Below are 22,631 nucleotides of genomic sequence, written 5' to 3'. Positions count from 1 at the left end.
CACACATGAAAAATGAAAAAAAAGGAGACCTCCAAACATTGATATTTCCGTGCCACCAAACACACGTAGACAGTAGCGTATTCTCAGTAGCCATTGAAGCGTAACTTTTACTCGCCTCAGCAAAATCGTTCTAACACGTTCCACCTCCCCCCCCTTTCCCCAACCCTTTTCTCCTTTCTTTCTTTCTTTCTTTCTTTCTTTCTTTCTCTTTCTAACATCTTCACGCGTTTTCCTTCCCCTTTTCTCTGTTTCACCGATCTTACCTCGTTTCAATGGCACCCAGGCGAAACTTCTAGCGAGTTTCTTTCTCTCTCTCTCATACATACACACACATACACTATCTCTCTCTCTCTCTCTCTCTCTCTCTCTCTCTTATACATTGATACACACAGAAGCAGCAATTTTCTTTTTCGTTTTTGCAATTCACGTCGAACTTTTTGGACGCGTGGATGTGAAGCGACGAGGACGAGAGAGAGAGAGAGAGAGAGAGGGAAAGCACAGAGGTCTTCAAGCTCACAGCATCGGACGGAGAAAAGAGAAGTTTGCATTTTTACGAGATCTTTCTCGATCTCCTCTGTCTTTTCTCTTCTTGTCCTATTTCTATCTTCTATATCTCTATATCTCTCGCTCGTTCTTACGACGATACTCCGAGCTGCGTTTTGTTCGGCGCATCGTCCTGGAATTCCTGCCCGACAATTTATACGAAAAGTATTTTTCGCCTTTCCGTAGCTTTCTCTCTTCTTTCTCTATGGAAATATATATAACACGGGTGCATATAACGGGTAGCACAAGAAATACGCTCAGCCTGACTCTTTGAGAAAATATGCCAGCAGGCGGTATGAAATGCTGCAAAGATAATAAAGGCCTTATACTAGTGCTCCGCAATAGGAGCCTGGTACGCTTTTTGTTTCATAAGCGGAACGATCCGAACGCTTCGCATCTTTGTAAAACGGATTGCGAAACGTTACAAAGGATTATGATGCGCGAGGTTTCTTGTTAAGTGCGCTTATATTTACCTACGAATATATACCAGTGATAAGAGTAAGGTTGCACGCTTTTTCATAGAATGATGAGAAACCTTCAAGTATGTTCATTGTTTTTACAAACTCTTTAAATAAGTGGATTGAAATAACGTTATCGTAGAAATCTAGAAAATGTATTTAAAAATATTCTAATGTTTTCATTTCATCTCTACGTTTAAAAGCTTAGGATATTGTTCGTATGCGATGTGTCTACCAAATCTCATTAAAATTAAAATGTATTTATTCGAAAGAAACAATTCGTTTGATATTCGATTCGATCGAACTAAAATATTATCGTTGAAATGTTGAAAAATAATCAAAAATGTTCTAATAGTTTTTTGCATTCTCTTAGAACAGTTCGAATATTATTCGTTCTTGAGTTCTACATTTCATGAAAGTTCAAACGTATATACCTACGTAAGTCTCCAAGTTCAACCAAAGTAATTCGTTTCAATTTCATTTGATCGAAAACGACGTCGCTAATACCTGCGGTTACTTTGCGTGCACTTTGAAAACTCGACAAATCAGTGTTCACAAATCACGTACTTATGGAATCGAGCCGTAAATCAGTCTACTCGGAATGTGCCTCCTCCTCGTAAATCTTCTCTGATAAATTAGCAACCGCGTATGAACCAAGAAGTAGTCCAGAAGTAATAGTAGTAGTAATAGTAATAGTAATAGTGGTAGTAGAAGTAGGAGTAGTACGGAAAGATCGGGAACTTAATCGATTAGATTGATTAAACGCTGCGACGGAATATTCACTTGGAAAATCTCCGATGATAGAATTTCTCGATTTCGTAGTCAAACATTATGTACGTTTGGAACCGACTATGATGACTGTACTTTATGTTTCCCACTTGTGTAAGTATACATCTTACGTACAAATATACGATCAAAATTACGCTAACTCATCTTACTTATAAGACTTATAATTTCTTTTTCTATCGGGAAAAGTTTTAACCGATATTCTTATAAAATGATATTTCAAATAAAGTAAGGACTATCGTATTTTTCTGATAAAAGTATTTCGAAAGTCTTCCAATAACCGGCTCGTGTTTCAACAAAATTAAAATTTATTAACTTGTAATAAAAATTCGAATACGGTATCTTTTTTCTTTCTTTTTTATTTATATTAAATTTTTTAAATAGTTTAGGAGAAGAAAAGGCAAGCAATATCATTAATCGATCTATTAACAAATATGTAGTGTAAAAATTATATTTTGTTCTTCACCTTCCACCTTTTTTTTTGTTAATTTGAGCGATCTATACAAATAGAGATGCATACATTGTTTCGATTAATAAAAATCACCGATAAAAATCATAGAAAAACTTTTCAAAATAATAATAAAAAAAAATGTATACTACGAAATTTGATTTTTCAACGACAATGCATGCAACGATTTTGTATGTGATATTGTGAACCTTTGTCGTTTCGTGACAAATGCGAACGACTTTTGCTTCGTATAACCGCGAGATGATATTCCCGTGAGTTCTCGCTGATGAGAACGATGAGTAGATCCTCGTTGTAGAGACGACTGAATATCGACCGAGGTTTTCTGGTTAGAGAAGCAAAGGAAAAAAAGAATGAGTGAAAGAGAGGAAGAGGATGAGATAGTGAGGGATAGTCAGGGTAAAAAGAAAAAAAAAAAAGGAGAGAAAAAGGTGCACTTTCACGAGCGTCGCTGCTAGTATCTATTATGTGCCGTGCACTCGTAATTATGCGTCTCTCTTGCCGAGCTCGTAAAGAATTCGTGGCTGATAATAGTTGTATTGGTGGTAGAGTCATATATATGAAATCTATATACTTTTATATTTTATATGTACATAACATATAAATATATATACATACAATGTTTTTGTATATCTTATATATATATATAAATATATTTTTATAGATATAATGTGTATATGTATTAAAATCTTCCGGTACACTAACACACACTTTATATAGTAGTGTACTGTCGACGAATCTTGGAAAAAATGAATCCTCCTATCTCATTTATTTCTTTATTCGAAATTAATAATAATTCCAACGAGATGTATTGTGAATATTTATGTATATATTACAAAATATATGGGCATAACTGTAGGGTTCTTTTCCGTATACGTTAAAATGAGAAAATAAATTTATATATAATCATATAATCAATCTATACCTTGTTTATCCGAAATCTAATCGTTTTTATATTATACGCGTTGTTACATTATTTTCACAGATACTGTTTGAAGTAACAAACAACTTTTGGCAAATTAGCAAATTTCCGCACGTACTGTTATCACCAACAGAATGTAACCAAGTAATTAAAAATAGTGTTAACACAGCAGAGACAAAAAGTTCGTACATGAGATAAGAAGCTTACCTTAGTTGTAAATAGTTGAAGTAAGCAGTTAGTAAAGTTATATGAATAACTCGAAAACAAAAACAGCTAAAATTCGTAAACAAGGTCATATCAGGAATATGATTATATAAACTTATTTTCTTATTTTAGTGTTCTGAAACCATTCCTGAAATTATTCCCCCATATTTTGAAACACCCTGTATATATTTCTATTTTTCTAAGTTGAAATCGTAAAGTGAGATTTTTGATTTTTCTTTCTGTGTTGCATCTTAAATTGTATTCGTTACATGAAAATGAGATAACTTACGAATTTAGTAACACGGAACATACAATATATTGAAATTCATAGATATTAAATTGACCTAATTTAATATGTTGAAAGTCTTACAATTAGTAAAAAATACTTGACCATTTGTATTGTATGTGTGTATATACGTGCACAAACCTATGAATATCCATACACATATATTGAATGACAATGTAGCATTGACAAATTTTCATATAAAAGTTTTTAACCAATTTAATAATTGATCGGATGAAAATACAATTAATTGACTTTACTAACAATATTTTTAATTCTATTCGTTAAAAGAGACAGTGATAAACAACAAATTTTAGCTTCTCTAATTTTTTTATTCGGTATTAATTTAGATGAAAATAGCATGTAACTTCATCGTTACGGACAAGTAGCAATGAGATAAAATTACGAGAAAAGCTCATGAATAATATTCTCACGAATGAAGCTTAAAAAAGAAAGAGAAAAGAAAAAAAAAGAAATTATTAATGAGAAACTCTTCTCTAAAGTCGGTTAACACTTTGATTGAAGTAGATACGGATAGAATTCTACACGTTTGCGCAATTTTCAAACTAAAGAACTAAAAAAAAAAAAACTAGAAAAGAAAAAATGCGACCAAAGAATATAACATTGTTAGCGTTGTTATTTTTTTCATCAATAAGGGATTAAAAAATTGCTTACAAAGATTTTTAATTATGTCTGAACTTCTCGTTAATGTAGCCAAACAAAAAAGAACATAATATACTCTTATATATGAATATTAAAAACATTAAATTGAATATTATAGATAAAAAATTAAACAGTCTTTTATGATTAATATTTCAAGATATTAGAAAGATTATATTGATTAATTCTTACTCGTATTCTTCTGAAACAACGTAAAACATATGATTAACAAAGAACGAAGAACTATTATTACATCCTTGATAACTTTGTATCGCAAACGGACTTTAATGGACATGTATTTATTTATTTTCAAAATCTATACAATTACTAAAACAAAATTATGATCTAAGGAGTTAGACAGATTGCGGTCAAAAAATGTTCTAATTGATATTCGCGTAAGAATAGCAAGAACACCTTATAGTTAAAAAATCTTTGTTACACTTCATTTATTACACATTAACGTGTACATTTACCTGCAAATACAATTAACTGACTTTACTAACAATATTTCTAATTCTTTTCGTTAAAAGAGACAGTGAATAGAATTCATTATATATAGATATACTATTATATTATATAGAAAGTTAATTATAACAATTCATTAGTATTAATTAATTCTAATTACATTACTAATGTACAAATTACCATACGTACCGATATAAATATATAAAATAATCAAGAAATAACAAGTTAATTTCGTAAAATAATCAATATTTAAATAATGCATAAGACTGTTAAAAAGCTATCCTACCTACCACTTATACTCTCGAAAAAATTGAAACATACAGATATATCCTGAATGGTTTTGCTTTCATAAAGAAAATGAGAATAATCCTTCGAAAATGTCTTCTCGACGATAATCGCAACGATCTCCGAACTAAAGAAAGCGTATGTCGGATCAAAGCCCGACTATTTCGCGTAACAGTTTGACTGTTCCTTTTGTCCGAATGAGAAGAGTGATCCCACGTTTTATACGTCGTTTTAATAACAGCATTCCTTTGTACCGCAGTGTTTGAGTGGCTAATTAGGTGCTTGCAGCCCACCGGTCGGCGTACAATGCTGCTAGAGGTAATTTTGCGGTTCCTTCCTTCTCCGTCTATTCCCTCGTTTTATCTTTCTTTCTCTATCTTTCTCTCCCTTTTCACATACACAGACACATACACATATGTACATTTATGCGCATGGTCGTTTATTGCATATGCTTGTTTCCTACATTCCTATGGGATAGTAGTATGCTAACTTCACTGTACCAGTGTATGCTCCAATCTTTGTTTTCTCTTACTTTCTCTTTCTCTTTCGCACATACGCGTATACACACATACTAACTCGACATTCACTCGATTCACATTTCGTCGGACCGTCTCGCAATTTTAGCGAGGCAGCAGCGATGATCCCTACCCTCTGGCACCTCTATTTTGTCGTAACTCCGTCGAGGGCTCGTAGAGTAGCCCTCAAAATTTTTCCTTTTTTCCTTTTTCCTTTATGATGACATTTCTCTCTTTCTTTCTCTCCCTCTTTCTCTCTTTCTCCCTTCTCTTGGAAAGTTACCGGGTGGCTTTGCAACACGACCTTGTCATGTCCTTCCGTTTCTCCCTCGTCGTGTGTTATAGGGTAGAAAAGGGAGAAAGAGATATTTTATGCTTCGTTTAATACGTTACCTCACCTAATAAGTTCTTCCGCGTTATCTTAATGCCCGTTATACTTGTTATGAATAAATCAAATTCCAGATGTCCAAAATAAGATTTATGGTAATATAGATATATGCTATAAAAGATATTCGCTCTATGATAGATTGCTTTTAATTTAATATTTGGCAATACGTATTATTGTCTACAATATATATTGTAACTAGCGACGAATAATTTTCAAAAATTGTTCCCCATCTCAATCAAAATATATTAAATTAATTATAAAGATACATTATTTTTAATTATCAAATGAATTCTATTTAAACGGTATACTTTATTTAAAACTCAATTCGTTATAAATATATTATATATGTTAAAAACAAAAAACCTCATAAAAAGAAAAAAAAAAGTTATATTTCGTCTATATTTCTCTACTCTGTATACTTTTTTATCATCATCACGATTGTCATATTCATTTTATCACAAAAATCATCCGACAACCTTGTTATAATCGATGAAAAGCTAAACGTTTGTGGTAAATCGTAAGCGCTGAGAGAATTTAACTGGGATAATGCGAGTAGGTGAACACGTTTTTTGAGATCCACCCGGCGGCGGCACTGTCAGTACGGGACTTCGAATTCTGTTGAATGTCAAATCCAACTCGTACTCAACTCGACGGGTAGCCATGCTTTGCGTTATCTCGCCGCATTCACCGCGCTCGTTTTCTATACCCGCGATTTCGTGATTTTGCAGGATTAAAATCTCCCATGCTTTTTCCTCTCTTGTTTCTTTTTCGTTCATCTTCGAAAATCCATTCGTTCGAATATCTACCGAAAACATGAATCAACGCTCGTTGGTTCGTTCGTTCGTTCGTTCGTTCTCGTTAAAATGTTACGAATGAAAGTGCTTTTACTTCTACCTGACACTGACATGTATGTTTTATAAATTTTGTTCAAATTTTTATCATCCACCGTCAAAGAATAAACAAATTAATCAATTGTTTTGAACATCACAAAATAAAACTTTATTCCGGATACAGTATAGAACCTCGATCGTGTCCATGAAAATTTATGACATATATAGTATAAATCCATTAACAAGTATGACGTTTTGATCAATTTTATAATGTAATACTTGTTCGAATATTTATCAAATGTTTTTGTTTTCTGGATAACCAATTTATTTCTAAAAAGAAATAACATGACTCCTGAAGTTACCTCGCAATACCTAAAGAAACGTATAACGTTACAAGCAATATCGAAATCGGTAGTACTCATAAATCAAATATTAGATTCGATTGGAATACAAACAATTAGTTATTATTCTAGATGACCTATTAAAGAAAAAAACATTATGCTTTTCAACAGGGGTAACCTCGCTCGGCCTCGGCTAATGCTTTCCCGAGGACCAGCTGAAATACACCGAGACGCTTTTAAATTACAAGCTAGAAACCTCGTTCGCCCACGCCGCCTCCTTCACCGCTCTTCTTCGTTTCTCTTCCTACCGTTCTCCTCTTTCAACGTTTTTGTGTGCAATTTTAATTTTAACGCAAGCCATTCCCCGGCACAGCTCGCCACGGTACCGGCGCACTTTAATCTTCCAGAAGAACGTCCATTGTGTATCGTCCTACTCGTATCCATCTCTCTCTCTCTCTCTCTCTCTCTCTCTTTCACTTTCTGTTATGCTCCTTTTATCTCTTATTTCCTTCTTCCTATCTCATCTTTTCTCTTTTGCTCACTCGCCTCGTTCACATATAGTCTAGTCGCCTATTTCTCACACTCTTAAATTTTACCGTATACCATACACCTTTGTAAGGGAAAAAAAAAAGAAAAGAACTATGTATAGAGAACGAAAGAGATAGAGAGAAAAAGCCGAAAGTAGCAAATTTTTACAACGACGTTGTTGTTACCAAGCAACGTTCCCATGAATTAAACCATCTTTTCTCTGGTTTTTTTTTTCTCTCTCTTTCTTTTATCTCAACAAAATATACAACACCTCATCTCTACTCCATCTCGTTCTTTTTTTCTATCTTACTCTTATCTGAAATATTCAAGTTTCGTTTCCAACGTATTCACAAAGACGATCCAAAGAACTAAATTGCTTTATTATTTATGACAACTAAAATTCATTGTCAGCTTGACTAAAAAATACTGCTCCATGAAACTAGATTCGGTTCTTTTATTTGAAAATATTTATTCATTTAATAAAGTCGACGTCCATACAGCAAGAATATCGAAAGACCGATCCAGAATAAACAATCGTCTATCTCCCTTCTTCTCTCATTCTCTTCCATTATTTTTCTCTATCGTAAATTACGAAAGAAATAAACGAAATGAAGTTAAGTACTTTATTTTTCAAATTCTGAGCTTTTTTATATGCACCATCGTCGACCTTTCTTGTATATCGTAATTCCAATTAAAGATACTCCCAATTAAACGGAAAACAAAAAACAAGAAAAAAGGAAATGAACAAAAAAAAAAGAAAAAGGTTTAACAAAAAGACAACATCTAGAAGAAGATGTCTTAAAAACATGAGAAATTCGATAATGATTAAGAGATAAGGACGCAGATAGTAAAGAAAAGAGCTATGTACTAGTTTTATGTAAGAAAGACAAAGGCAAAAGATAGAGATATAAAGGAGACAAAGAATAGAAGAGAAGAGGTTAGTCGAATCTAGGAGAAATTTAGTTCCCAAAACGAGGGTCTAATCGCCAGCACGATATCTCTCTGGACTTTACGAGATCCCATGTACGACTACTTACTTACTTACACACACACACACACACACACACACAAAGAAACAACGAGTTACACGAATAGACCAATAGCTACGAAGAGACAGAAACATACACGCATCTCTAGAAAATACGAATATATCCATATCCACACAAACACACACACACACACCCATACAAGCTTACGTTAAAGTACAAACACAGTTAGTTCGACTCTCGGTTACATACAAAGGCCGTGGGGTAAAACATCGTCGGCAAGATTACACCGGAGTTTCGCCAGTTTCCGATGTTTTATCGAGATGGTCCTTTGCTCCCTCCCTTCCCTTCTTTCTCTCTATCTTTCTCTTACTCCTTTCCTACTCTAACAGGACAACGAGAATTCCAACTGAAACACACTGCCTCATGGAAAGCCGGTTTGGAACTCGTGAATAATACCGTGTCCTCGTAGAAGTACCGACTGAAAGGAATTGGGGTAGTAGCGGTGTTGTGAGGGTGGGGAGAGGTAGTTTGTCCGGATGGTATCGAGTAAGGCTCGAATTGGAGAACGTGTCGCATAATCCTTTCAATACGGACAAATCCTTCGACGTGCAAAGGATTTTCCACGCTCCCCGATGAAATAATCGTTGAGCTCGATTGATTCGTTTCATTCCGTTGGATAAAGGAAATAGTGAAAAAACGAATGGGCAAACGAGTAGGCAATGGTCTATCAAAGAATTTTCAATAGAAATGAAGTTTCTTTTTTATGTTTGTATGTAAAATATATTTTCTATCCTTATTGGAAATATCGGGTCAATTTTGTCGTATATTATCGATAATAATTTTTACATTGAGCGAAAATAATCATTTTACTTTTCACATTTTCATACGAGGACAAATATAATATTATAATGCAAAAAAATATAAATTATCATTCGTTATCGAAAACATGTTCCTTTACGATCGATGAAATTTTGGAAACGTTTTAATCGTAAAAGTAAATGGAATCTCGACTAACGATAAGACGAGAAAGCGTTAATCGATCAAACGTTTAGTATGAGAATAAGATCCAAGAATTGCGTCGTAACATAAATAGTAAATATCGGGATAAAGAGGATATAAAGTTATAAAGAGAAAGCATATATATGGTTCATCGTGTTGATAACCGATCGTAATGGAAGAAACTTTTTGGCGCGAGTCTTTTGACATCAAATAGATAAAAGACGCTAGACATGAAATAGGTCTTATCATGTCCAGTGAGTCGATACATTTTTCTTTGAATCGAAAAATTGTTGAAATATATAACGATGATGTTAAATGTAAAAATAAAACGAAAGAAACAAAGAAAGATAATTTTCAATTTGAACGAAACTCGATTAATGATCTTCACTGACAAAAATTATATCAATTATCCTATATGTGTATGTGCACATACATACGAACACATACTCTTATCTCTCTCTCTCTCTCTACCTTTGCCTTCTTCTCTTTTATTTTATCCATTTCTCTTTCTATCTATTTATCTATCTATCTTTCTTTCTACGAGAGTATTTTCATAAGACAAGAAAAGATGAAAAATATAATTCGATATCCATCATTATCGAATAACGCAAATTACCTAAGAGAAAAAGATAGAGTCTTAGAAGGCAAGACCAAAACATACTTATGCTCTGCCAATCTCAGATGATTTATCGAGACAACATTTTTCACTTTCGCCGCGTCAGCAGGGTATTATTGATAAAGTAAACTTTTAAGACGGTTTCTAAGGCACGACCGAAGTCGATTTATCTATATTATGAGCTACTACTGTACCTATGGGTAAAGAAGTTCATTTCTTTCTGTATGAAAAAAAAAAAGTAAGAATTTTACATGCCTAGACATAAAAAATTCATTTATTTTTTTAATTTATAATTAAAATGTTCATTCGTTTCTATAAGATACTGTAATGGTAATACTCATAATATATTTACATTATATTTGTGTAAAGAACAATTATTGAAATCGTAATATTCATTATAATATAATACTCATAGATTTTTTATATTATATCTCTTATTTGAAATAAATTTGTAAAGGGGACAAAATAGATATTCATGAATAAATAAATAATTTTTGAAAAAAAACACAAAATTCGCGATACTTTTTGAACAGACCTCGTATACAGTAGATTTTATTATATATAGGGCATTGAGAATGTCGAGTAAGGTAAAACTATTGTTTAAATATCCCAATTCTTTATTATATCTATTAGATATGATTTTTATTTTATTATAAAACAAACTGATATAAAGTATAATTTAATATTTGACAAGTTTTCCATTCACGGGTAATATGAGTTTCGTTTTAATAGAAGGGAAATCGAGTGGGTAAGAAGCCCTTCCGTTTGATTTGATATGCCTTATTTGCGTCCCATCGTTGGTCCTGATGCAACATGAACGGACACTCGCATCTAGAATCAAAGCACGAAGGGAGCCTCGCGGCGTCTATCGGATTATACTCAGCGATTAATCCACTAGCCTCACGAGCGTAATCAGTCGCTTGATTGTTCTACTCGAAGGGTTGCCACCGGCTTCGCTTGAATCTTCTCTCTCCCTTCTATTCCCTTCCTCTATCCGAACTCTCACATCACAAACCCTCCAACGCCACTCGGGGCTATCCGCGAGAACCGATTCGTATTCTGGAAGGTGTCTCTCAGAGACAACGTGCATTTATTACTAAATTAGAGGAGATCTAAGCAGAATGCATGATTTCCCTAATTCTACCTAGGACAACGCCGCGTGTCCTTTTCTATCTTACAACGAATAGCAAGTTCATTTCCATGAAACGTTCCAAATTATCTCCTCTCTGTGTTTCTACTTATTTTATCTATAATTATAACCTTTTTAAAACTTCCTACGTTTAATCTGACTGAAATTTGATAATGATTTAGATTATAATATATTAGTATTTTTGTTTTTAAGAAAATTCAATTTCTTATCGATGAAAAATTCATGAGAAATCGATGTAATTCCTTTAAATTAAAGATATCGAATATTTCTATTTTTTCGTTTAATGTATATTTATTTTTTCTATATGAATCATACCTTACGTTACTTTACGAAAACATATTTATTACGATAATTGTTTTTTACTTTTATATCTATTTACAAAGAACACGAAAAAGTTCAAATTTCAGTTTTAAATCTCTCCGTCTCGTATATTTTTCATTTTTGTTTTCTTCTCAAGAATATTCTCACGATTTAAGTATTGAAACGATGGGAAATAAGAGAAAGATAAAAAGCAAGAAAATTCTTAAGAAAAGAATTTCTTTCTACGACTCTTTTGATGGGAAAAGGTTCAATTTTAGTGCGCGTCGAAGTGAAAGAAGAGAAGGCAGTCTAATGATCGTCGTTTAAAAGTAGTAGAGCATCGAAAGATTCAACGAGTAATCTTTTCCTATCTGATATAGACGAATTTAATTCGAATCAGGGACGAAATTATCTGTTCATCGATTGAAATCGCTAAAAGACGATTCGACTAGCACAGGTGCGTATTATACTGCAAAACGCTTTAACGCAAGCGTTAAACAAAATTACCATCATCTCTTTCTATTTCTCTGTCCTTCTTTATCTATCTTTCTCGTTCTATCTCCTTATCTTTAGCTTTCTCTCTCTCTCTCTCTCTCTCTCTATCTCTCACACAAACACACTCTCTCACATATACCACTTAGGATTCACTTAAACTTCCTTACGGCTATCTCTTTCTCTTTCTCTTTCTCTTTCTCTCTCTCTATCTTACTTTGTACGTCCTTCGAAAACAATTAACCGTGTAATTTCCTTGCTCGATTTGCGACATTAATTGTTTGCCCTCCAAGCCGAAGGAGGGCGGAGCTTCCTGACAGACGCAAAGTTCTGCGAGAGGAACGATTCACTTACCGGAAAGTGTCGTTCCAGAGACCAGGAACTAGTATTACGTTCTGAATCAGCGTGACTTCCCGTGAGACCGTTTTCCATGTATAATAATTGCGCAATTAACCGGACCGCATTCCCTTCGTCCATTTCTCTCTATCTCTTTCTTTCTCCCTCACACTGCTAAATTTCTTTAACCCAATGATTGTGATAAAAAAAGGACAAATTTCTTGAATGAAAACTTTGAAAATATAAATCAAGAGTTCCTTCGATAAGTTCGAAAAATACGCCCTTTTTTATTGTTGGTATATTCGTGTTCGATATTTTTTTACCATTGAATTCAATTCTCGAGAACAAAATTGAAGACAACAAATTCGAATCGAGGGGGACGAGAGAAAAATTGATTCACGTCGCACCGTGCATGATTAATTAAAACCGATACGTTGATCGCGTTGATTAATTGACGCCCCCGTTGTTACAATCGATACGAAACGAAATTAAATTAATTTACAATTAATTATTCGCACGTGCTAAAACGACGAAACATATTTCTTTTGCCGTTTGAGCGGCTCGATTGATGAGAAACTTTCATAAAAATCGTATCGAAAAGTAAACTAAATTATTTGTATGGAAAAGGACTTTAATTCTTTGTTGTAATCTGTTTATCATTCATCCGTTAATCCCCGAAGAGCAGGGATTTTAAAGTAAAAGCTTGCGATAAACCATCTCGTTTATAACATTTTTAAATTTTTATTCTGATTTTGTATAAAAAAAAAAAGATTTATTTTCCGTCAAACACTGGAATGTTTGAATATGTCGACAAAAATACTGAAAATATATAATAAAAAGTTAAAAATTAGTGTCTGGGCTATCATTCACATATATACGTGGCACGTGAGAGTGAACACAAAGTAATCAGTATTTTTGTCTATTAAATCTATCACACGCGAATCAAAAACAATTGAATAAAATCGTTTACAATATATAGTTAAAATGTCCGATTTTGTGTGTGTTCTCTTCGATTTTATAATAAAATTATTATTTTATATATTTTTTTTTTGTTTAATTAAAAATGAAATTGTATATCAAAAATAATATAACAAAGAAAAAAGCTTTCTGTAGCCACGTGTAGCTCGACAAAGGGTCAACGTCCTTTATAAAATGTATCCGTCTATTTATATTTCACGAAAGATAGGCAAGCGACGCATTGTTCGAGGGAAGGGCGACTAACAGCGATAAGAAAAAAGGACGATGGCCAAAAGCAAGGAAAGAAAAATCTGAAGATCGGACTCTGTCCGAAGATCGAACATTTCTTTTGTATCCTAACCGCGTTTCTGGATCCGTTTATTTTATTCTTTCTCTTTCGTATTAATGATTTATTTGTATCCTGTTCTTATGTTTTACGTTTGAGTTCGACATTCCTCCAAGCCCGCTTCCAAGTCAGAGGGGGTTACATTTCTACGTATATTTATCAAAAAGAATGACAATATGTTTAGTTAAATTTTTATTGACGCGTAAAGTAGCTTATGAAATGGGTTGAAGGGCCAAGAATCATAGATGAATATATCTGCCATATCGTCATGGTGGTTGACCCTTCCCACGTTAAACGTGCTTAAGCGAATACGCAAAACGCAGGGTCCCGCGTTAATCGGATTATTCTCAGCGATTAGTCTCCTTGCCTATCGCAGTCATGCTCATGCACATTCGTTTGCGTACGTTTGATCGAGTCTCTTGTGTGGGTAGTACGTGTAAGTGCGTGCCATTTAAAAAAAAAAATATTATTTTATCTATCAAATCTCGCGCGCGTATGTAATAGATACTTTTTATTAATATATAGGTAGATATGTATAATAGTTTTACGCGCGAACAATATTTATTATTATTACATATAATAATTATTGAGAAGATAAGGAATTATTAATATAAGGATAAAAGGGGATAATAATAATAATAATACTTATTAAACAAATACAAATTATGTGTTAGATATATTATCATGATTATTTTTAATACATTGAATCAAGAAACTAATTGTCCCTTGATGTCACGAATTATGCCATTCTTAACTGTTCGCATGTACATACATCAAACGCGTCTTTGCGGTCGCTTTCAAGCGTACCAACCAGCCGTCTAATTACAACGCTCCCCATTTCGTCGCTCTAATTGTTTATCCTACATCCTTGTACGAAGATACATATTTACAAGAGCAGCTAAATCGTACTTTTCGTACGAATGAGCACGTAGAATAATAGTATGTGCGATATATATATATGTATGTGTGTATGTATGTATTGAATACAAAATTCTACACTTTATATTATATTAATGATAACGCATAGTTCTTGTGTTATAATAACCATCTCTGTGTCTAAATCTCACTAACTATTAACTTATATATATTTTTTATTGACTTTTTTACACAATAAAAAAAAAGTTCTGTTAAAATAAGTTTTGTATTTTTTTAAAACAAAAGAGGTAAGCAAGCATAGTATTTAGCTATAATGATTATATTTAACAAATACCATTCTATTAATTAACAAATTCATTATTGAATTTTTATAAAAATGAATATTTTAAAAAATATTATATATATCACCCATAGTTGTATATCTTTGACTTTTTTTTCTTTTATTATTTACCTGAAAACTATTGATAATTTTTCTTTAAAAGATGATTCTTCCCCATGGTATATAAAAATATTCTTTTCGATAAAATATTAAAATTTACACGATATATAGATATAATGTTCGATACATGTAAATATAATAACGATTGAAAATCCATGAATTTTAATATAATAAATATGTGGTAAATTTACAGTAAATATATAGGAAAATAAACGACGATGTAAAATGATTGGTGTGTGAGAATGTGCATTAATTATCTGTTATTACCAAATTAGTGCGAACCCGTCGTCTTGCTATGCGCAAAATTCATAACGTTGAAACGTTCGCGACTTAATACGAGTAATGACACGTGAGTAACGAACGATCGAGCAGTCGTAGTTGCTAGCCCGGCTTTCGTGTCTCGTTGTCGTTGTCGTTGATAACTCCCACGAGAAGACGAGCTAATTATATGTTCGTTGATTCATTCGTTTAGTCGGTGGCGTTCGTAATTACACTGAAAAGTCCTCCGTCGCTAATTCGCGATTGTTAATATCGTCGAGAATAGCGGAAAACGATATAACGTGTTTTTTGTTTAAATCCCATCGTTTATGTGTACGTATTTTTCGTTTTTTACGTTATTCGCAAAATTATTACGAAAGAACCGACATTTTGCTTTATCAGTGTTCATTTTTCAAATAACCGGTTCAAGGACCCGGTGATGTCCTTTTTATTCTATATGTTGGTGTGCGAGTATATGTTATCGTTAGAACGAGAAATCCGTTAATTTATCAAATAATCAACTAAACCATGAAATAGTTATATTGACCTGTTAAAGTATGAAGGAAAGCAGAATTACATACTTTAATCAAGTAATATACGAATTTACAAGAGGTCAGTAGAGTATAGGTTGAAATTGAAATTTGATCTGTAGATTAGATCCAATATAATAGCACGACTAACAAAACATTGGTTTCCAAGGGAGAGGAAGAGATAACAATAGATAACTACGAGCATTGTTGTAGGAAGAAAAGCAGACTTTATAAACGGGTCAAATTTCAATCTAATATTTTAACCACTCGACTCTTGTGTGAATTTATATATAGACATTATTTCCTACAATTACTAATTTAAATGAATTATAAAATTCTTTTTATTTAATCTCTCATCCTAAGAACGCCTAGTTATTTCGTGTAATACCTAAGGTTTTCATGAATTAATTGAATTATGCAATTTTTTTTTAATGGTAACATATATATATATATATATAAAGTAATTCACTAACTCTTGCTATCAAGATAGCTCCGAAAGTATGATAGTAGTAGAAAAGTTTATAGAACGAAAGTTGCATGAAAAATTCGGGAGTATATGATAGATATATAGATATATATATGGATAATGCGAAAAACACGTAGACCTGAACACTTGATAAGCGTTATCCTCGTTTTTCGTTTGTTCTGATCGATTCTCGTTCTGTCGCATGCTTTATCGTCTACGCCTTTCATCGATCGTCATGAAACGATGTCACGAGACACTCGTGTGCATGTCAGTATGTTTTTTTTTCTCTATAAAAGAGCTAGAGTAAGTTTATACGTTTCTTATTTTTTTATTTCTTTTCTTTTTTCAATTTTTATTTTAATTAATTTCTTAATATAAAAAATATATACTTTAATCTTTCCTTTTGACTCGAAAATTTTTAAAAGAATTCATAGAAAATATATAAGTAAATGTTTATTCGATGAAATTAGAGATTTGTCAATTTATCCTATTGTGAGGAATATTTTTACATATGTAAGATATCATAGCATGATATTTTTTTTATTTCACCAAAATACGTTGTTTTAATTACGTTGTTGATTATAATATCTATACAAAAATACAACAATAAAGCGAATTAAATACATACACTCGTTTTTATTAAAAGACGTCGACATGAGAACCGTTATAATTATTTTCCACGACTATAATCAAGACAGAAAAAAAATATGAAGATAAAAGGAAAAGAAGATGAATTTTCTTCCCTGGAGCACTTCGGTATTCTCTTCGTCGTTATCGATGATTATATGATACAACGTACGACGATGATGACGAAAACAATGACGACGGGAAGAATAGTTTGAAAAAAATTTCTAATGAACAATACGAACAATATAGGAATCGATATTAACGACAACCTAGAGAAGAGATTTAAAAGTAAAAGTAACATTCTGAACATGTTCTTTATGTCGTGTATTTAATACACAATGTGAAAGCAAGAAATGAAAAAATAACAATAGGTAGATAAATAGATAAGAAGAGAGAGAGAGAGAGAGAGAGAGAGAGAGAGAGAGAGAAAGAGAAAGAGAGATAGCGTGATATGCTCGCAAAACGTATCAGAAAATTTTTCAAATGGCTGGTCATATATGCACATGCGCAGATACGTACATACATTATCTTCTCTCTTTCTCTCTTTCTCTCTCTCTCTTTCTATCTATCTATCTCTTGCTGCTTCACTCGTACTATACAGAGTACAATAGGTAAGCTACGATCGATGGTAAACCATTAGCATAATTAACTGCGTGTCAGACACGTGATATATGATGTAACCGCTTTTATCCGTCGTTACACACAAGTATACGCACGGTCAAGCAAAAAATACCAACGCTAGGAAAATAATGAAGCCCCCGAGAAACGGAAATGACAGCAGGTAAATTCGATTTTTTTTTTTTTCTTTAAATTATAAATATGATCGAATAGAAACCATCAGGAAAATCAACTTCTTGTCGATTTAGTGCTTCTCGTTTCGTTATTTTTGTTGTATGCACTAATGGTAATATGGTGATAGCTAATATGAGAAAGAGAGAGAGAGAGAGAGAGAAAAAAAATAAAGTAATGTCAAATATTGGTGGGAACACATTCCTTCGATGCAGCAATCTTCATCGAAATAAAAAAGAAAGAAGAGTAAACGTTTTCAACTAAATGAGACAGGACAAATGGCATGAGACGCAAAATGATAGTGACAAATAGATATCGATTGAAAAAACGATAATGACGGTGCACTTCTGCAGTGGAACAGTGAATGACTTGTAAGCCTAAACGCGACCGCGAGTAACATATTCGAAAACTAGTTCAAGTGAATAATCACCGGGAACAATGCGTACGATTACTCTTCTTCTTTTCCTCTCTACATTTCTTTTCTCTCTCACTTACACAAATTTGCTAAAATGAATTCTTTGAAACACACTTATTTCGCTAATTCTTTTTTTTATCGCGTCCTTCGAAAATATGTCCTGTTATTTCCGAAAAATTAAAATAAAATAAAAAATTGTAAAAAATTGTTCTTTCGCTCAATTTCCCTCTCTCTCTCTCTCTCTCTTTTTCTCACTTTGTTCTATAAAAATGTCTTTCATTAACGTTACCAGTCAAAAGTTTATATTTAGTTTTAATCTTTCGAAAAATAAATCAAAAGTAATTTGACATATCTATTCCCCAACATGGAGAGAATGTGAATTTCACACAATTTGAATTATTGCGTAAACGAAGAACGAAAAAAAAATAGAGAAAATAGAAAGACAATCAGAAATTTCTGTGCGTAAACGAAGAAAGATTGATCGATCTTATCATGATGTGTTCTTCATTACTTACGCGAGATCGATACAGATGATTCTACGTTAACCTACATAATTAGTCGAGACGAAACGTGGGAAGGAAAGAATGAAAGAACACGTGAGAAAGAGAGAGAGAGAGAGAGAGAAGATCCATCGAATCATGGAACAATTGAGTTGGACAAGAGCGAGTTCGATAATCGATCTTTCTCGTTTCATCCTTTTTTTTTTTTCTTTGACCTACCATTTGTCTTCTATGTTAGCAGCGAGTGTTCGCCCACGCCTCTCTTCTTCTATTATTTTTTCTCTTTTATTTCTTCTTCTTTCTTACTTTTTCTTTTTTTTTTTTTCTCACACGTTCAGCGTGAACAAAATCATAAAAGTTTTAGCCTACAAGTTCAAGACGCCAAGATACGCGTTATACCGGTCTCCCTTTTTGTGTTCTCTTTCGGTCCAATAACAAAGGCAGTTTCAGTGTTGGTTCTCCGTAACGCTACCCCATACTCTACTTACGAAAACTCCTTTCGATCGTGTACGTGAGAGCCGGATCCTTGAGTTTCGTTGGCCATTAGCGGCAGCCGTCGGCCCTGAAAATCAGAAAACTTCTTAACCCGATTTCTCCCCACGTCTCCTTCTCTTTTTCTCTCTCTTTTCCCTCGCTTTCTGTTTCTTTCTCTTTCTCTCTCTCTCTCTCTCTCTCTCTCTCTCTCTCTCTCTCTTTCTAACCTTTTCAGACCAATTACCTTTTTCTCTACGGATTTATCGCACGCATTAAAATATTAGTTCAAAAGTTAACTGCGCGCAATGTGATCTTTAAAAACTACTCTTAGTGGTCTTTCGATTTCTAAGAAATCTTTCATTTTTCTTCTTTTTCTTTTAAAAAGGAATTAATTAAATTTGAATAAAGTTGAAAAGGGTGTTATATAGTAAGATACGTATCACGTAAAATTGATTTTTTACGATTGAGTGAGAAAGTTCTCTCTGAAATTTTTTTCAAAATTCTATTTACTATATCTGATACTTATTCACTATTTGTAAAATATATTTGTAATTTTTGGTATATAAAACCACCCCATAATCCCTCTAACCTTCTATTCGAGCGTCGTTGAAATGTAATTATTTGGTAGACGTAAAGAAAGATTGACTTGTCGCTTGCAGGGCGTTTACAATCTACTGGGAGAGACATTGTCGAGGCTACAACAGTATGCCGAGGCTGAAAGGTGGTTCCAAGCGAGTTTGGCCAGCCAGCCTGATCATGTGCCGGCCCACATCACTTACGGGAAACTTCTAGCTCGAAACGTAAGTCGTTACTACTAGTTTTAAATCGTTTCCACCTTGTCGGATTGCCGCAAGTTGAGTTTCCAAGTCGGATTACGATCTGACTCACGTCATCCGTTGAACTTTCAACTTAGTAGTTAGCTACTCCGAAAAAAAAAAAAAAAAAGAGAAAAAGAGAGACGAGAGAAGAATAAGAGAAAAAAGAAAAAAAAAAGAAAAAAAAGAAAGAAACTAAATGTCCATTCTGTAAAGTTTAAAACGATTTTCTAGAATGTATGTCTCGTGTCGATAGTTTCCTTCGAAAACGTTTAAATGTCGCGTTACAAAACGCATACAATGTCGACCGATCTTTCTCTCTCTCTATATATATACAATTGTATATTTTTCACGAATCATTGAACAAGAAAGTTAGCTCATCGCCAGAATACGTTTTGAAAAGAAATGGAAGATCGTAGAATCTTTCCTTAGAAAATTGATAAGCTCCGCGCGTTTCCTCGTCGATGTTCCTTAGTCCGATCACGTATCGACCTACATCACTTGACAAACCTTGGGCTCGACACGTAAGTAGTTAGAGCTATTTCGACCGGACGAATGCGTCAATTGACCAACAGAATCTCTCGCACACGAACGTTGACCCACTCGCCTCGATTCTCTCAACAGGAAGTCTACGGCCGGACAAAGTGATTTCTATAACACAATTCGTTTACGAGGAAAAACGCGCAGAGAGAAAGAGAGATTATTATCTATCGACCATTCGAATTTATTTCTTTCTGTTAAAAGAAAAAAGAATACAGAATTAATTTCTCAAGATGTACAAATTCAATTTAATATTTCTATATTGTTAATAATAAATATTTCGAATGATGAACCTATTTTACTAAATTCTCACTTAAGAAGCATGAATAATAGTAGCCAAAAATATACGATTTGTTTTGATATATTATCTTTATATATATATCATATATACAAACATAGGGTATTTTTTGATAAAAATTTGTCAAATTTCAAAAATAGTTGATAAATTGAATTTTTGTTAATCCTTTACTAATAATAAGACCACTTTCGTCATAATTACTGGAATACTTAAACAAACAAAAATATATGGACATATAATAAACATTGTTACATTTAACATGTTATTGCCAATACGAAGAAATTCATTTTTTATGCTAACAATTTCCTCTTCCACTCCCAGCTTATCTTTTCCAATTCACTTATTTAATTAAATAGACGCTTGAGAAAGTAATCGAGTAAACGTTTTTTCTTTTCGCAATGGACGTTCGAACAGTGAGCGCTGAAGCGTTCTTTTTTTTACAGTCAAGTCGCATCCTGGAAGCCGAGAGATGGTTCCTGAGAGCTCGTAGGTTGGCGCCGGACGATCCGAGCGTACACCATCATTACGGTAGGTGCAACCGAATACTGCTCTAATTAAAGCTTCCTTAAATCTATCGATGGAAAGCTCCTTTCATCTGTTACCTTCACCAGCTTTCGATAATAAAGATCTTCTTAAATCATGTGGTCTAACTTTTCTTTTTTAGTTTTTTTTTTTATTTCACAATTTTAAAATAGGCATTCATTACATAGTTGACATAGGTTCTTCTTCGTTATTGGAATAACGAAATACTAATCCATCTTTTGTATCTTTTTTTCTCTCTTTCTCTCTCTCTCTCTCTCTCTCTCTCTCTCTTTTCCCCACTTCTCTTCGAAATTGCAAGTCCCCCCGTTTTAAAGCGAAAATTTCTCATCTACTGTAACAACAAAATAATTGATTCTTGAGCATCCTACAAAATCGCATACAAAGAGGTAGTTGAGAATTTCTTCGATAGGAACAAGACGTCGGGACAAAGTGGATATCCGAAAATCGAATAGAATCATTCTACAGGAAGCTAAAAGGAACAGATTCACCATAAATACTATCATAATATTTACGAAAGGAGTTGGTAAAGCATGAAAAAGAAAGAGAGAGAGAAGAGAGAGAGAGAATGAAATGATAACAAATCGCTAGGATTGAGGAAAGATAATTTTAGACACGTACCCATAGAAATTCCCATCGAAATTTATTTCTTTTCACAAGTTTTTTTCACTTATTCATAGAATAAATATTATATACTTCTATGTTTACATCACAAACATAATATGCTTCTCTATCTCTCTTTCCTTTTATAAATTCGATTTTTGCTTTAACGATGTGCGAAAGGTTTTACATCATAGTACAACGAATTCAAATTTGTTACATAAAAATTCCTATCTAAATTTGTATTTCCTTTCACGCGTATTCTCGTTAATTTATTGAATCAATATTACGTATTTCTGTATACGTTTTACATCACAAGTATTATATGTTTCTCTCACTCTTTTTCTCTGTCCTCTTATAACTTGTATATTTGCTATAACCCTGGGAATAAAACTCATATAATATCATCGGACATTGAACTCAAGTTCGACACATATCAAAATTCCTGGCTAAATATTATTTTTCCCTTTCACGTGCTTTTCGATTGTTCATCGAATAAATATCACATTTTTTTACGTTTTACATCACAAATATTACATGCTACTTTCTCTCTCTCTCTCTCTCTCTCTCTCTCTCTCTCTCTCTCTCTCTCTCTCTCCTTTTCT

General features: G+C 33.1%; 1 protein-coding gene across 2 annotated transcripts in view; it reads left to right on the top strand.

Moving 5' to 3' along the window:
- Nucleotides 1–22,631, top strand: part of LOC106788032 (transmembrane and TPR repeat-containing protein CG4341-like) — a 209,829-nt gene that overhangs the window by 185,609 nt on the left and 1,589 nt on the right. The window contains exons 8-9 of one of the 2 annotated variants that reach the window (XM_014750924.1): nucleotides 19,893–20,033; nucleotides 21,330–21,414. In XM_014750924.1, the coding sequence (XP_014606410.1) occupies nucleotides 19,893–20,033; nucleotides 21,330–21,414 (226 nt within the window). The remainder of the gene's footprint in view (nucleotides 1–19,892; nucleotides 20,034–21,329; nucleotides 21,415–22,631) is intronic. The other variant, XM_014750934.1, reaches the window with a different exon arrangement.

The sequence above is a fragment of the Polistes canadensis genome, unplaced genomic scaffold (genome assembly GCF_001313835.1).
Source record: "Polistes canadensis isolate GaletaPanama2010 unplaced genomic scaffold, ASM131383v1 scaffold_5, whole genome shotgun sequence".
Classification (NCBI taxonomy): Eukaryota; Metazoa; Arthropoda; class Insecta; order Hymenoptera; family Vespidae; genus Polistes; species Polistes canadensis.
The sequence above is the reverse complement of the archived record's forward strand: the minus strand, read 5'-3'. Positions and strand labels throughout refer to the sequence as shown.